Source organism: Megalobrama amblycephala, linkage group LG15 (assembly GCF_018812025.1).
Source record: "Megalobrama amblycephala isolate DHTTF-2021 linkage group LG15, ASM1881202v1, whole genome shotgun sequence".
Classification (NCBI taxonomy): Eukaryota; Metazoa; Chordata; class Actinopteri; order Cypriniformes; family Xenocyprididae; genus Megalobrama; species Megalobrama amblycephala.
In genome coordinates this window covers 11,266,254-11,281,442 of record NC_063058.1, presented here as the reverse complement: position 1 = coordinate 11,281,442, position 15,189 = coordinate 11,266,254, and the positions used below count along the sequence as shown (strand labels likewise).

At 39.1% G+C, this 15,189-nt stretch overlaps 1 protein-coding gene across 4 annotated transcripts in view; it reads left to right on the top strand.

The window, feature by feature from the left end:
- Positions 1-15,189, top strand: part of scaper (S-phase cyclin A-associated protein in the ER) — a 144,677-nt gene that overhangs the window by 71,848 nt on the left and 57,640 nt on the right. For all 4 annotated transcript variants that reach the window (XM_048158228.1, XM_048158230.1, XM_048158231.1 and 1 more), the window contains one exon: positions 12,416-12,531. In XM_048158228.1, coding sequence (XP_048014185.1) covers positions 12,416-12,531 — 116 coding nt within the window. The remainder of the gene's footprint in view (positions 1-12,415; positions 12,532-15,189) is intronic.

Below are 15,189 nucleotides of genomic sequence, written 5' to 3'. Positions count from 1 at the left end.
TTACTATTAATGGTGGGATATTTTTTTTCGTTAACTTTCAGCAGTTATTTTATCTATGGTTCTTAACATTTCTTACAGATTTCTGCTCGTTGTAAATCAGATAAAGATAAATTAGCACAGTACCAGTAAGTAATGAGAGCAATTGCATGTGTAAATTAGTCATACCATCTTTCTTTTAATTGTGAAGCTGTGGGTTGTAAATAGTTCCTTCAAAAGTAGAAAAATATATGCTATAATAAGTTTTGAGTTTCTAAGCTACTTAACTGGACAGCGCTGACAACTATTTTCTGCGTTCCTCTCTATTCGCGTGATCTTCTTCATTCTGTTTGTATGAGTGTTCGTGCCACAATGCAGCTGCGTGAGAACGGTAGCTCGGAATAATATACAACCAATCGTCTAAAATCACTTGAATGTCCAAACTGGCAAACCTTAAAACAAATAAAAACTGACAAAGTTTAGTGAAGATGCAAGGCTCACCGCTCCATCACTATGTGTTGAACCGGCGTTCACCACCTCCGTGTTGTTTTTATGCCACTGACTGGATGGGGCGGAGTCACTTGGCTACATATGCGGTAGTATGTTTTTAAGGGGGAAGTATTAACAGGATTAAAAAAACGAAATAACCGACATGGGAAAATTACGTCGGTTAGAGATTCTGAATTTCGGTTTCGATTACTTTTCGATTAATCGTCCAGCCCTATTACGGCATGTACTATATATCTCTAGATTAATAAAGGGGAAATGGATTGGTGACACGTCACTTATTGGTAATGAAACGGGACATTTACGGTTTCTGTTGGTGCCATTCTGTAATACACTCATCAAATGAAGGGATGTGTGGTTTGGTGGGTGTGTGTTTGTGGATGGATGCATGGTGTATTGATGGTGTGCTTGTATTGACCAGTGGGAGGAGATGTGGGTTGTTAATGGTCTTTCAGGAGGGAGAGAAAAAATGTAAGAGACTGAAGAGGGTGGTAAAGCTGAGCTAATGGGCGAGGAGGAGGGCCGAGGGAGGAGAGGAAAGCATAAGCTGCTAGAGAGGAGTGAAGGGGATGTAACAATCAGACATAAACCCAACATTTCAAACGATTGTCTCATTTTAGTTTGACAAACAGAATCAGTCAACTCATAAGTGTCTGTTTTAGACTTATAGTTCATTTCAATACAGATGTCATGGCAGTGCATTCCGGAATGCCACCAGTGAAGTCAATAGACATCAAGTTGAAATTAACCCAGCACTATTCTTTTTAAAACCTGTTTATTTACACAATATAGCAAGGTAATTTTAGTGAAGTAACTTAACACTCTTAATATAACCAACATGCTCCACATTCCCTTGAACCGATTTTCTCAGATCAGACCTTGTCATCTCATTTCCCTCTCCAGGCCCTGTTCTTCTTAGAAATGTCTCTGAATGACAGCTTCTATCAAGAACATGAGTACATTTCTTGTGTACTGTCCCCAAGGCCTCCTACACAAACTCGTTCTGGAGTTTTCCACAGAGACCTTGCTTTAAAGAACTCACACCGCTTTTGTTTTTGTAAGTTGCTGGAACGGTGAAGTGCTTGTGGAAATGTCAGCTCCTCAGGCTCTTTCTTGTAGCCTTTTGGGAATAAAGACTCTCTTAAGAGTACAGTATCTGGACTTCATTTAGACTGTCAGTCACATCTGTGGATTCCTCCATTGCCTTCCTGCAATGTCCAGCTAAGGTCTGCATGCCACCAAAACTGAGCAAGTCTGTGAGCCCTGGTTGTCGAGGCAGTTCCGCCTCTAATCCCAGGACAAAGTCAAATAAATACCCTTCATTGGGAGTCTGCGTACACCCCTTCCCCCTCGGCATCACCTCAAGTCAAGAACGTTTAGATTATTTGACCTAACAAGCATCTCTCATGTCACTGACTCACCTACAGATTTGTTTTTTTTCTCATACCCATATCTGATTCAGTCTCCACTTTCTCCACTAATTCCTCGAACAACACCAGACTCTCTGCACCCCTTCTAGCCCCTCAAGCAGTGCAGCCTCCCCCACTCCCCTTTCCTCTTGCTGACTTTGCTCGGGCACAGTCTCCGACCTTTGCCCGCCTCTCCCTCTGAGCCCTCTAATGGTTTATTTTGTGTCAAACCAGGTTTCAGTTTGTCTCCGGGAGAACTGGCTGATCGAAGAGCCTTTTTTCCCTTCTTGTCATTCAGGAATATTCAGGGGAGTTTCTTGTTCCTCTGATCTGCGCTCTCTTACCTTTGCAGAATGAGCTCACGTATTTACATTCTGCCAGGGAGTGTTTGTCACTGCTTTCAAATAAAGACCAGGCTGAGATCAACTGCCTTTATGACACTTGAGGGACTGTAAGGAACATTCTGGGCCTGCTGGGCTAGCCAGTATTTACATTTTCATTTGCCAGCTGTCAGAGGTTGGCTCCCCTTGGTGGCCAACTGGTGGCTAGCTATACCTGATCAAGAGGCCCACGTCTGTGGAAAAAGGGACCAAGGGGCCCTTCCAACATTGTACTTGCCTTCAATCCATGTTTGATGACTTGGGGTGGAGAAAGGGTCCAGCGAATGAAGCTTCGGTTGAGAGTGGAGAAGAACATTAGTGATTGAATGTGTCAGTGTTGCTTTAATGTTGTTTAACAAGAGGTGAAGTCTGATTTCCGATCCACTAGGTGGCCAATCTTTTTAGCTCTTGCCATATGTTTTGCTGATTGTCCATAGCAGAGGTTCCCCACCCTGGTCCCAGAGTACCCCTCAACACTGCACCTTTTAGATGTTTCCCTAATCAAACACACCTGATTCAACTCAGCAGCTCATTAGAAAAAACTCCAAGACAAGAAATGGGTGTGTAATGGGTGTGATGTCCAAAATGTGGAGTATTTGGGGGTACTCGAGGACTAGGGGTGGGAAGCACTGGTCTATATCCTTAATTCATTGTTCTCTTGTCGATTTTGTTTTTGAGGTTGTAGTTTGTTGGTTTTAGGATCATTGAAATGCATGACAAGAACCACATTTTTCAACAAGCCTCTTCATAACGATGTGCAAGGTGATTGGGTGTTGCCTCTCTGCTGCTGAGGGACAGGTCGAGCTTTAGGAATTAGCTTGCTAGTTTAAAAAAAAACATGGACATAGTTTTTGCATTCCTTCACCATGTGCTGTCAGTAAGGTAATTTTCAAATCCTAATTGCCTAGTAATTCTTTTGTTCCACTTGGCTGTTACTTGTGACTGTAGGAGAGCAAAGGATTCATGTTTCCCCTCAGGTGCATGTTTGAAGGGGGACGAAGACAGCTATTAGAAGAGTCAGAAATCCATAGTGGAAAGAATTGCCCTTGGGTGGCTGATTTTTGGATATCAGCTTGATATTCAAACTAATAATGTTGTGTAGCTTTTCCATATTCTAGGTCAGAGGTTAAAAGAATCACACCATGAGTAAACTTGGCTTAATGAGTCTGGCATGCAACCGTTTTCTTACTAATTTTGAGTTACGTAGTATATACTGTGGTTCCAGTTTGTAACTGACTTTTCTTTAAAAATTCCCAAGGTTCCTTTTGATTATACTCACTTGTTTCCAATGAACAGTTGGTTCCTATTGTTATCCTAAAACTGAACACTTCCTCCATAAATGTTTCTTGCTTGAAAGGAGCAAGATTATCAGGAGCAAATTATCTTCCAGTGTGTACTTAAATATGTGCTATTAACTTGTAAAGACTAACTTATTGCTTTGCTGTCTACAGTACTCTTGATGGGGTTTACAGGTATTTTCCTTTTTTGTAATCTCATCACAGGCCTATTCACTAAATAGAAACTGTGTTTATGCTTCTTTGTGTATTTCTATACTACTTCTTGAGAATGAAACACAGAGCTGTACCCTGTCTGCATGCCAGCACTGTATTCATTCTGAGATTTGGAGCTGTCCCTGTAACTGGAGGGGGGATGTTTACATCACTGCGCCACTTGCCAAAAGATGGATGAGCCTAAGACGGAACCTTGGTGAACCCCTCCGTCAATGAACGCCCCAGCCAGTTGTCCTCCATCTGTTGCAAGAAGGGGGATGCAGCATTTTAGGAGCACTCCCCTCCCCCTGACTTTTCATGTTGGCTAATTAGAGTGGTTTGTAGGAGGTGAACACACAGACACATCCAGCCTCCCTCCCACTTAACATGTACCCCACACCCGTACCCTTGTCCTGGCCGACCAGCGGGAAGTGCAGCTGCCTGGCCCTTTGATTAGCCTTGCCTAAAATGGCCACTCTTGTTAGTAATTGGATAAGATTGCTCAAGCTGTATAATTTAGATTTACTCTGCCCCCTCCCTCCTCTCTAACCATCTGACCGGTCTTCAGGTCTTCTGTTTGAATCCCCTATTAGAAAAACGCAGACTCGCGTCTTATTATAGTATCACTAGAGTATTTGTTGAGGGTGGCACACTAAACAAATCCAACAGCAGTCTCACAAGTGGTGGTTTTTATATTCATTAAGCACTTTGAATATATTTAAGAACAAGTGGAATGAAAAAGAAAATCTTTTTTTTTTTTTTTTTGTCTGTATTGTTTGTAGTGGCATTGAAATGATTATGTTGCCAGAAAATTGCACAAGTGAAACACAGTCCCTCCTTAGTTATGTTAAGATACAAATGCACACATTATTCTTGCTGTTGTAGAGGCATGCTGGTTGCAAATAAATAAACTTTTGGGTTTTTCTTCTGACGTGCCCTGCTGAAAAGGCATATCAATGTCAGATGACTGTATTGAGAATGGGAAGCCCCTGGCAGCATGTTGAAGTTGCATTTTTGATTAAAAATGTGCAGAAGTTCACAACAGTGTATGTCCTATGTAGTTTAATATTGCTGCACAGGCTTTTCAGTTTACAATAGGTCTGATGTTTTATTTTGCCTAGATGTAACAGAATCAGAAAGACGTTCATTTATAGCTTGAAATTAGATTTTTCTGAGGGAAATTTTTACCTTTGATTGCCACTTGTTGCCAGGGGTACAATGTACTTGTATTCGTACTTCATTATTATACTTAAATAAAATACAAATTATTCAAAATATTATTTGATTACTATTAAAACTGAATACTTGTACTTTTACGGGGCATGTTTACCATGGTGTAGCATCTCCTCTTCTTTTCCAAACAGTTCGAAGATGTCTAGGCATCGAGGTTATGTGTTTCTGGAGTTTTGGTGTTGAAATTTGGTCCCATTCTTGCCTGATATAGGTTTCCAGCTGCTGAAGAGTTTGTGGTCATCTTTGATATATTTTTCTCTATAGGTGAAAGATCTGGACTGCAGGCAGGCCAATTCAGCACTCTTCTACAACAAAACCATGCTGTAATAGCTGCAACCATGCTTGTAATAGCTGCAGTATGTGGTTTTGCATTGTCCTGCTGAAATACACATTGCTCTAAAACCTTTATATACCTTTCAGCATTCATAGTGCCTACCAAAACATGCAAGCTGCCCATACCGTATGCACTTATTCACCCCCATACCATCAGAGATGCTGGCTTTTGAACTGAACACTGATATCATGCCGGAAGGTCTCCCTCCTCTTTAGCCCAGAGGACACGCTGTCCGTAATTTCCAACAAGAATGTCAAATTTGGACTTGTCTGTCCATAGAGCACTTTTCCACTTTGAAAAAGTCCATTTTAAATGAGCCTTGGACCACAGGACACAACAGTGCTTCTGGACCATGTTCACATATGGCTTCCTTTTTGCATGTTAGAGCTTTAGTTGGCATCTGCAGATGGCACGGCGGATTGCGTTTACCGACAGTGGTTTCTGGAAGTATTGTTACGTACCAGTCTAGGAGTGTTGAGGAGTAACATAAATGAAGATAGTCACATGTGGAAAGATTTGTGTTTATTATAGCAGCTTAGCAATTTTTTTTGTTTTCAATCCACTATTAGCTTCAGGAATGGGCATAAACCAAAATAACAAACAAAACAGAAACTAACTATTTTTAAAAGTCTACCTTAGCCTAACAAAGAAAAAAATAACAAAAATACATCCCACTTCCCTGTCTCCCTATCTGCTCAAAACCAGGAGAAAATAATTCTAAACAAAATAGGTGCCCACTCCCTACAAGTGTGGCGTAGCTCTATTTACAGATTACCTTTTAATACCGACACATTTTAACCAAATAAAACAAACTCCTACTGAATAGTGATGTTTACAGATTACCTTTTAATACTTACATAGGACTTGTAGAAAAAAAATAACCAAAGAAAGATATGGTGGGAAAAACAGTGGGACAATCTCGTAAGGCATACAACAGGCTGCAGCATTCAAGTCAACTGTACAACAGGCCGGAGGAACGCTGACAACAACGCGTTCTCCTGGCAGAACACACACTCAGAGCTGCACCTCCCTTGCATTGCACAGAAGCGCGTTTTTAAAGGATGAGATGATGAGAGAGGAGCCAATCCTCTTTCCCAGATGATTAGAAGCCGGAACCTGGAGCAATGATGAGCAGTGTTGGGCACATTACTTTAAAAAAGTAATTGGTTATAGTTACTAGTTACTTCTCACAAATAGTAACGGAGTTAGTAACTGAGTTACATCATTATAAAAGTAACTAATTACCAGGGAAAGTAACTATTCCGTTACTTTAAAAAAATGTTTAAACATGTCAAATAACTTGAATGCTCCCAATATTAAATATAAGTCTAAGAATAAATTATTCTTGATCCGACTCGTGACTCTTGATCCGCTCTTCCTCACGACATGAAATTTCTTTGTACTGTACTATACGTGTTGGTAGCCATTAAAGAAAATGTAGTTTCATATTTATGTTTAAATAGTCCTATGTTATGTTTTAAATTAATTTACTTGATTATGAAAAGTGAACAGTATAAGATGCATCATAAGATGCGCAATATATCGGGAGGCATGGAGTGGGTCAGATACGATTTTGACCACTTCATTAAGTTTTGTTTTATAGAAAGCCTCTCTTTAAAGTGAATTTCGTTTTGTAAAAATTGTATCTTAATTTTAATCAATGTTTCATCAATCAATTGCCTGGATTTAATAAATAAGAAGCAAATATAGCAGACTCATGGCAGGCGCCGGCGCGATCACTGGCGCGTGAACTGGAGCGCGTCTTACAGGCTACAGAACCGAAACTCAGAGGCTGCTTGCCTCGCAGACATGAGAAATATATCTATAGAAAGCTTGAAATATCTAGAAACGAAAAGAAATGGGCTACTCTGATTATGTAGCCTAATCCAAATGAAATGTGCATTCTCTCTCTAGGCGCGTCCAGTATGAGCAGATGATGAGAGTCAGCAATGTCAACTTCATCTTTGCAGCCGACACTGATTCAGAAAACATTACTTTATTAATAAACAATTAAAATGTCTCCTTGCTGTTTTGGTCACATTCATAATTATTACTTTTGCCGGTTCTTTATGGCAAGCTTTATGCATGCGCTTGAGTGCCTATTACATAAACGCTCATTATTATGGTTTATTCTCTCCAGTATTTAAGAAATTAAATTAATATAAATGTGATTAGTCAACTAATGGCTTAAATGAATAGCTACTAGTCGACTAGAACAACTTATTTCCCATTTTTTCGATCCAGCATGTCACAAAGGGTATTCTGGTTTGAACTCGCGCTCAGCTCGCATGCTCATAGACACACACACAGAGCATCGAACATTATTATCAGTTTAAAATTATATTTGAGTATGACTAACCCCAACACACACCAGAGAAAAAAACTTTGCAGGTCCTATGGCTAAGAGAGAGCCTAATCAGATGAAAACCGCTTCAGTGAGCTCAATTATAGTAACACTGCGTTTTTTTTGCCAGTAACGGTAACGGCGTTGTAACAGGAGAAAAAGTAATTAGTTTGATTACTCGTTACTGAAAAAAGTAACGCGTTAGTATTCCCATCACTGATGATGAGAGAGAAACTCGAAAAGAAAAAGAAAACATAAACACTAATCACCGTAGAATATTACATACGTCCGAGGATGTAACAGTATTCCTGGGCCCATTCAGTAATGTCATTGACACAATCATGCCGATGAGTGATGCATTGTCGTCTGAGGGCCCGAAGACCACGGGCATCTAATAAAGCTCTTCAGCCTTGTCCCTTACGCACAGAGATTTCTCTAGTTTCTCTGAATCTTTTGATGATGTTATGCATTGTAAATGAGATTTGCAAAGCCTTTGCAATTTGACGTTGAGGAACATTGTTTTTAAAATACCACAATCTTTTTACGCACTCTTTCACATCTCTGCCCATCTTTACTTTTGAGAGACTCTGCCTCTCTAAGACATCCCTTTTATAGCTAATTATGTTACAGACCTGATATCAATTAACTTAATTAGTTGATAGATGTTCTCCTATCTGAATCTTCTTAAAATGTCTTGCTTTTTCAGCCATTTGTTGCCCCCGTGCCAACTTTTTTGAGACCTGTAGCAGGCATCAAATTTGAAACAAGCTCATTTAGTGGATTAAAAGTGTAAAGTTTCTCTGTTTAAATATTTATGTTATCTGTGTTCTTTTGTGAATAAAATATTTGTTCATGTGATTTTGAAAGTCTTTTAGTTTTCATTTTATTTAAATTTAAAAAAAAACGTCCCGACATTTCCGGAATTCGGGTTGAATATATTTGGTACAGTTACTCAAGTAACTAGGCTAGGTACTTTGACTCTTGACATACTACCCATACTTAACATTAAGTATAAATAAACCTAGTTATATTTCTCAGTACTTTTCACAACTCTCTGTTGCCCAAACAAGGCCTTTCTTCTTACTTTCCATACTGTATTAATTAGAGCTAAGCACGCATGTCATTAAACTCTTTGTATCTTTATAATCTGATGTTTATCATCTCATCTTCAATCCCTTTCCTGAACTCCTCCAGATTCCAGGTACTTTGCTCAGCATGGGGATCTGTCAATAAGCCAGACAGGGCAAGGTTGAGACACCTCCCTCTGGACTGAGTTCCACACGCCATCACAGTAAAGGCCCCAGCTTACTCCTCCAAATGCCTCCTAAATGGGCCACCATGAGCGGCCAATCCTCCAGCCTCTTAACCATTTGACACGGCTGTGTTGATGGGTTTTCTGTAAACCCACTCGATTTACTGTTGCAACCTGGGTTCGTCATCACGATATAGGCATTGAGGCACCGTATCCATCTCCACAGAGCTGTCAGTGAGATTTTCTTAATCCCAGCCGCTGTTTGAGCGCGTTCCACCTTTCGTGTACCTGACAACAAGCTTGTTCCAATCTCTTAACCCTGGCAGGGGTTCAACCTTCTCTTTGCCACCGGATCTCCAGGAATGACTCTTTGGCGGCATCTGTGATTGACAGGAGAGGAGCTTATATGTAATTTTGCAAAGCGCTTCCTCTGTTTGCTGCTCAATATGTTCAGGCTTGTTGGCAGCCCCCGCCATCCCATGAACAAAAACATCTCCAAGTGCCTGACTTTGAGTGCTGTCACATGGCGACCTCATTATATGAAGTAGGTGCAACGTTCTCTTCCCCTCTTCTTTGCTCTCCAATCCTGCAAGTAAATGACTCAACTGCTATCAATTTCAAATTCAGAGTTGTTGATTTATGTGTTCTTTTGTGCCAACATTGGGGTCGAACTCATCGGCAACCTCTGAGGTACTTACTTCCTTTACTCAAAGAAAGGGAGCTGGGGAATTTTGACTCTAAACCGTATGACTCATTTAAAGGGGTTCCACTTTGAACTTTAAAGAATTTTATGATGCAAGTAAAAATGTCCCCTCTGTAAACAGTTTGATTTGAGAAGCACGTCAGTTAAATGACTGTTTTATGTCTCTTCTTTCTCAAAGACGCTCATTCGCTCCGTATGAGTTTCAGGCACAGTTTGGTTGACCCCCTCTTAAAAGTTTTACGGCTGATATCTATGATAACCAATGACTGAAGGTTGCATTTGAACCTTCCCTCTCCTTAAAATTGGAAAAATCCTGAAATAACTTCAAATTCAATGACATGGTACTTATATTTTTTGTCCTATTTGTATATAAAAATGTCAACATTTTTACTTTGAGCATTTTTTTTTTTTTGTCGTTTTTAAAGTGGGTGGGGGTTCAACTGTCCTGATATCATAATTAAGAAAAAAATCTAGTTTGGCATAATCTTTTGTTGTTATTTTCTTTTTATTATTTCTTTGAAAAACAACAACAATGATGTTTAAATGCTTTTTAATGTTTGCAAAAACTGTAAGTCATGTGATGTCATGTGGCAAATCAGAGTCATGTGGTGTGACCAACATGCTGTGGAAAAAAAAAGAAAAAAACAAAGAAATCATAGACAGGACCCCTGCAGACCCTCATGACTGCTCCAAGTTTGTGACAAAGCAAGGTTAATTTAGGTTTTGGAAATGTCATGTGGTGTAACTTTCCAAAAATTAACTGATATTATTGAATTAATAATTCATGATTTTTGTAAAATAATTTAACTTTTTACTTTTTTATTTGAAAGAATCTATTAAAATATTGATAGTAATTAACGTACAATCACATGTATATGCTCACAAGAATATATTACTACTTTTTACTTGATGGTTACACCACATGACATCGAATTGAAACTTTTGTTAAAGGTGCCATCGAACGTTTTTTTACAAGATGTAATATAAGTCTAAGGTGTCCCCTGAATGTGCTCAAAATACCCCATAGATTTTTTTTTATTCATTTTTTTAACTGCCTATTTTGGGGCATAATTAGAAAAGCCCTTTAAATGCTCGTGATCCCCGCCCCTGGAGCTCGCGCTTGCCTTAAACAGCATAAACAAAGTTTACACAGCTAATATAACCCTCAAAATGGATCTTTACAAAGTGTTCGTCATGCATACTGCATGCATGCATCGGATTATGTGAGTATAGTATTTATTTGGATGTTTACATTTGATTCTGAGTGAATTTGAGGCTGTGCTCCGTGGCTAACGGCTAATGCTACACTGTTGGAGAGATTTATAAACAATGAAGGTGTGTTTATGAATTATACAGACTGCAAGTGTTTTAAAAATGAAAATAGCGACGGCTCTTATCTCCGTGAATACAATAAGAAACAATGGTAACGTTAACCACATTTAACAGTACATTAGCAACATGCTAACGAAACATTTAGAAAGACAATTTACAAATATCACTAAAAATATCATGATATCATGGATCATGTCAGTTATTATTGCTCCATCTGCCATTTTTCGCTATTGTTCTTGCTTGCTTACCTAGTCTGATGATTCTGCTGTGCACAGATCCAGACGTTCTGCCCTTGTCTAATGCCTCGATCATGAGCTGGCATATGCAAATATTGGGGGTGTACACCCCGACTGTTACGTAACAGTCGGTGTTATGTTGAAATTCGCCTGTTTTCCGGAGGTCTTTTAAACAAATGAGATTTATATAAGAAGGAGGAAACAATGGAGTTTGAGACTCACTGTTATGTCATTTCCATGTACTGAACTCTTGTTATTCAACTATGCCAAAATAAATTCAATTTTTAATTCTAGGGCACCTTTAACATGCTTGAACTTAAATGGATGTCTTTCCTAAACCCTTTGGAGTATGAGCATAGCTGTGGTATCATTTAAAAGAAGACAAATGGAGCTTTATTCTCCAAGTTTTAATAGTTAATATAGATTTACATATATATAGACAGGCTGAAAATGTTTTTTGCATAATATCTTTTTATCATTGAAAAATAATAATAATAAAGATGCCTGCAACACCTAGAAATACACTGGGCCCAAAGCCACAAGTCTTATGAAGCTATGTTTCAAGTTTGAGGATGAGGATAATATAACTAAATATGAGATTCCTTCAAGGTTTTTTCTCTTGTCTAGTGCCTTTTTTTTTTTAAAATGGCCACTTGGAGCTCCAAAGTGCCCCTTGGTAACAAAATGATCTGAGAGCTAAAGAAAGCTTTTACAGTTACTTTTACATGTGCCACATATACAAGACCATTCTTTAAAAATGGTATAAAGTTTTTCAAACAGGAATGTAAAGAGGACATTTCTAAGAACTTCACACATGTATTTTAAACTAGAATTTTTTAAAGATTTTTGTGTCATCGACACTGTATATGTAATATTTTTCTTATCCAGTCTAAATTTTGACTCATTCTGTGTATTCCCTAAGCTCTTTTTTGTCAAACCAGACCACCCCTGCTTTGTGTGCAGATATGTGCGTTTGTTGTCCTGCATTGGTTTTTGGTTGCTGGGGGGGGGGTTGGGAGGGGTTGTGCACTTTTGAGATTTAGCAGGAATTCTTTGGGGATCACTTTGTTTCGAATTTCGCTCCAGCTTCCCTCTAGAAAGCAGAAGGTGGGCAACGAGAGGATGCCTCCAATGCAAAAACAATGTGATACTTGAATCTGCTCGCCTCTCCATGTTTGTGACTGTTTCTCTCTCTCTCCCCTCTATCTCTCTTTTTCAGAATAATGCAGATCAGGTAGCGTTTCAGGTAGGAGGAGGTTTGACTGCTCTGGAACAGATCCTACAGGTTGTCACTGCGGCCTCCAGTCCCACTGCGGTCCCCCGTATTCCTCACAAGTGAGTACCGACTTAAAGATGCACAGGCTCACCTTCACATAATGCTGTTTTAAATGTTTATAATGATATGGCATCTTAAAAATCATAGTGTTTAACAGTGAGACACGACGCAATGGCCAGGAATTGTTTGGCATGTAAGATGGCATGTAATGGAAGTTGAGATCTGAGTCTTTTCTTCCCCATTGTGACGTATATCCAAGTGAAGTGGCTTCTCAAACAAGAAAAAAAATATAGGGCAGGACTTGATTTTGTCCTTTGGAAATTCATTGGATGGTTGTGGTTTGCTATTGGTCGATCTCATGTGAGTGACAGGTTGTCCCGCCCTTGCGCCATTAGAGAAGAGATGTCACTGCAAGAATGAGGGGGAAGTTATTTTGATTAAAGATTATAAGGAATTTTATAATCATATTTTTGGCCTTTTACCACTTTCATTGTTGGTAATAGTCAGAAAAACACAGGAAATGATGATGAAATTGGCAGGGTTGGGATCAGGAAACTTGTTAGGCCTTGTTAAATCATTTTTGTTTAACTCTTTACTGTGCTCTTAAACACAAAACACTTTCTTTTTTTTTCTTGCTTACAAATATTTTGTCATTTTCTGATCATGATTTGTGGTCTCCTTCCAATCCCACAAAGTGACTCCGGCTCAGCTGTGAAGTCATTTCCCTTCTTTGTAGTGCTCTGCATCACAATAAATTTATAATGAATAAGAATGTTCCTTGTTTAGAAAATAAAAAGCATTGCTTTTGAATCATCCATTTTACAGTCTTCCCTCAGCCCCTCGCTGGTATACAGAAAGCACATTTGTCCTATCCGTCACTTGGAAATAGGAGTCGGGTTTGAATAGTGGGTCTGGAGCTAGTGGCGTTGGCCAGTAGATAACCTCAGAGAGCAGCTATTTTCACTAGAGAGAGCTCCTAATGGACTTCAATAGCCTCTTTGCCTTCCTCATTAGCATTTGCTGTTTTCCAAATCTTCCTTAATGGACAAATGCTACTTATATTTATAATGCTTTTACAGGCCATCTAGTGTTTATTGATTTTTCTCTCTCATACTCTCACTCTCGTTCTCTGCGCCTCCTTGTCGTTCAGTCATTAATTCCAGAAAATTTCAAGTGGGCTATAATATTATAATGAATTTTTATGAACTTCAGTTTTTGAAGAGGTTGAAACTGCATTGTATTTGATTATAGGATTAGTTCACCAAAAATAAAATTGTCATTATTTACATACTAATGTCATTTCAAACCCAAATTTCTTTCTTCCAGAGATCACAAAAGGAGAAATTTTTTAATAACAAACTGGCCGCTCTGTTCTATGCATCTACAGTGAATGGGGACAGGAGATTTCATTCTTACAAAATTATATTTAATATTACAATAAATATTATATTTAATATTACTATTGTAAGGAAGCTTGTTTCCGCAATGAAATAAAAAATAAAAAAGGTAATTGCGACTTTTTATCTCACAATTCTGACTTTTTCTCTCAGAATTGCGTGATATAAAGTCAGAATTGCTTTAAAGTCAGAATTGCGTGATATAAAGTCAGAATTGTGAGATATACAGGTGTTGGTCATATAATTAGAATATCATCAAAAAGTTGATTTATTTCACTAATTCCATTCAAAAAGTGAAACTTGTATATTATATTCATTCATTACACACAGACTGATACATTTCAAATGTTTATTTCTTTTAATTTTGATGATTATAACTGACAACTAAGGAAAATCCCAAATTCAGTATCTCAGAAAATTAGAATATTACTTAAGACCAATACAAAGAAAGGATTTTTAGAAATCTTGGCCAACTGAAAAGTATGAACATGAAAAGTATGAGCATGTACAGCACTCAATACTCTTTTTGCCTGAATTACTGCAGCAATGTGGCGTGGCATGGAGTCGATCAGTTTGTGGCACTGCTCAGGTGTTATGAGAGCCCAGGTTGCTCTGATAGTGGCCTTCTGCTCTTCTGCATTGTTGGGTCTGGCATATCGCATCTTCCTCTTCACAATACCCCATAGATTTTCTATGGGGTTAAGGTCAGGCGAGTTTGCTGGCCAATTAAGAACAGGGATACCATGGTCCTTAAACCAGGTACTGGTAGCTTTGGCACTGTGTGCAGGTGCCAAGTCCTGTTGGAAAATGAAATCTGCATCTCCATAAAGTTGGTCAGCAGCAGGAAGCATGAAGTGCTCTAAAACTTCCTGGTATACGGCTGCGTTGACCTTGGACCTCAGAAAACACAGTGGACCAACACCAGCAGATGACATGGCACCCCAAACCATCACTGACTGTGGAAACTTTACACTGGACCTCAAGCAACGTGGATTGTGTGCCTCTCCTCTCTTCCTCCAGACTCTGGGACCCTGATTTCCAAAGGAAATGCAACATTTAATTTCATCAGAGAACATAACTTTGAACCACTCATCAGCAGTCCAGTCCTTTTATTCTTTAGACGCTTCTGACGCTGTCTGTTGTTCAAGAGTGGCTTGACACAAGGAATGCGACAGCTGAAACCCATGTCTTGCATACGTCTGTGCGTAGTGGTTCTTGAAGCACTGACTCCAGCTGCAGTCCACTCTTTGTGAATCTCCCCCACATTTTTGAATGGGTTTTGTTTCACAATCCTCTCCAGGGTGCGGTTATCCCTATTGC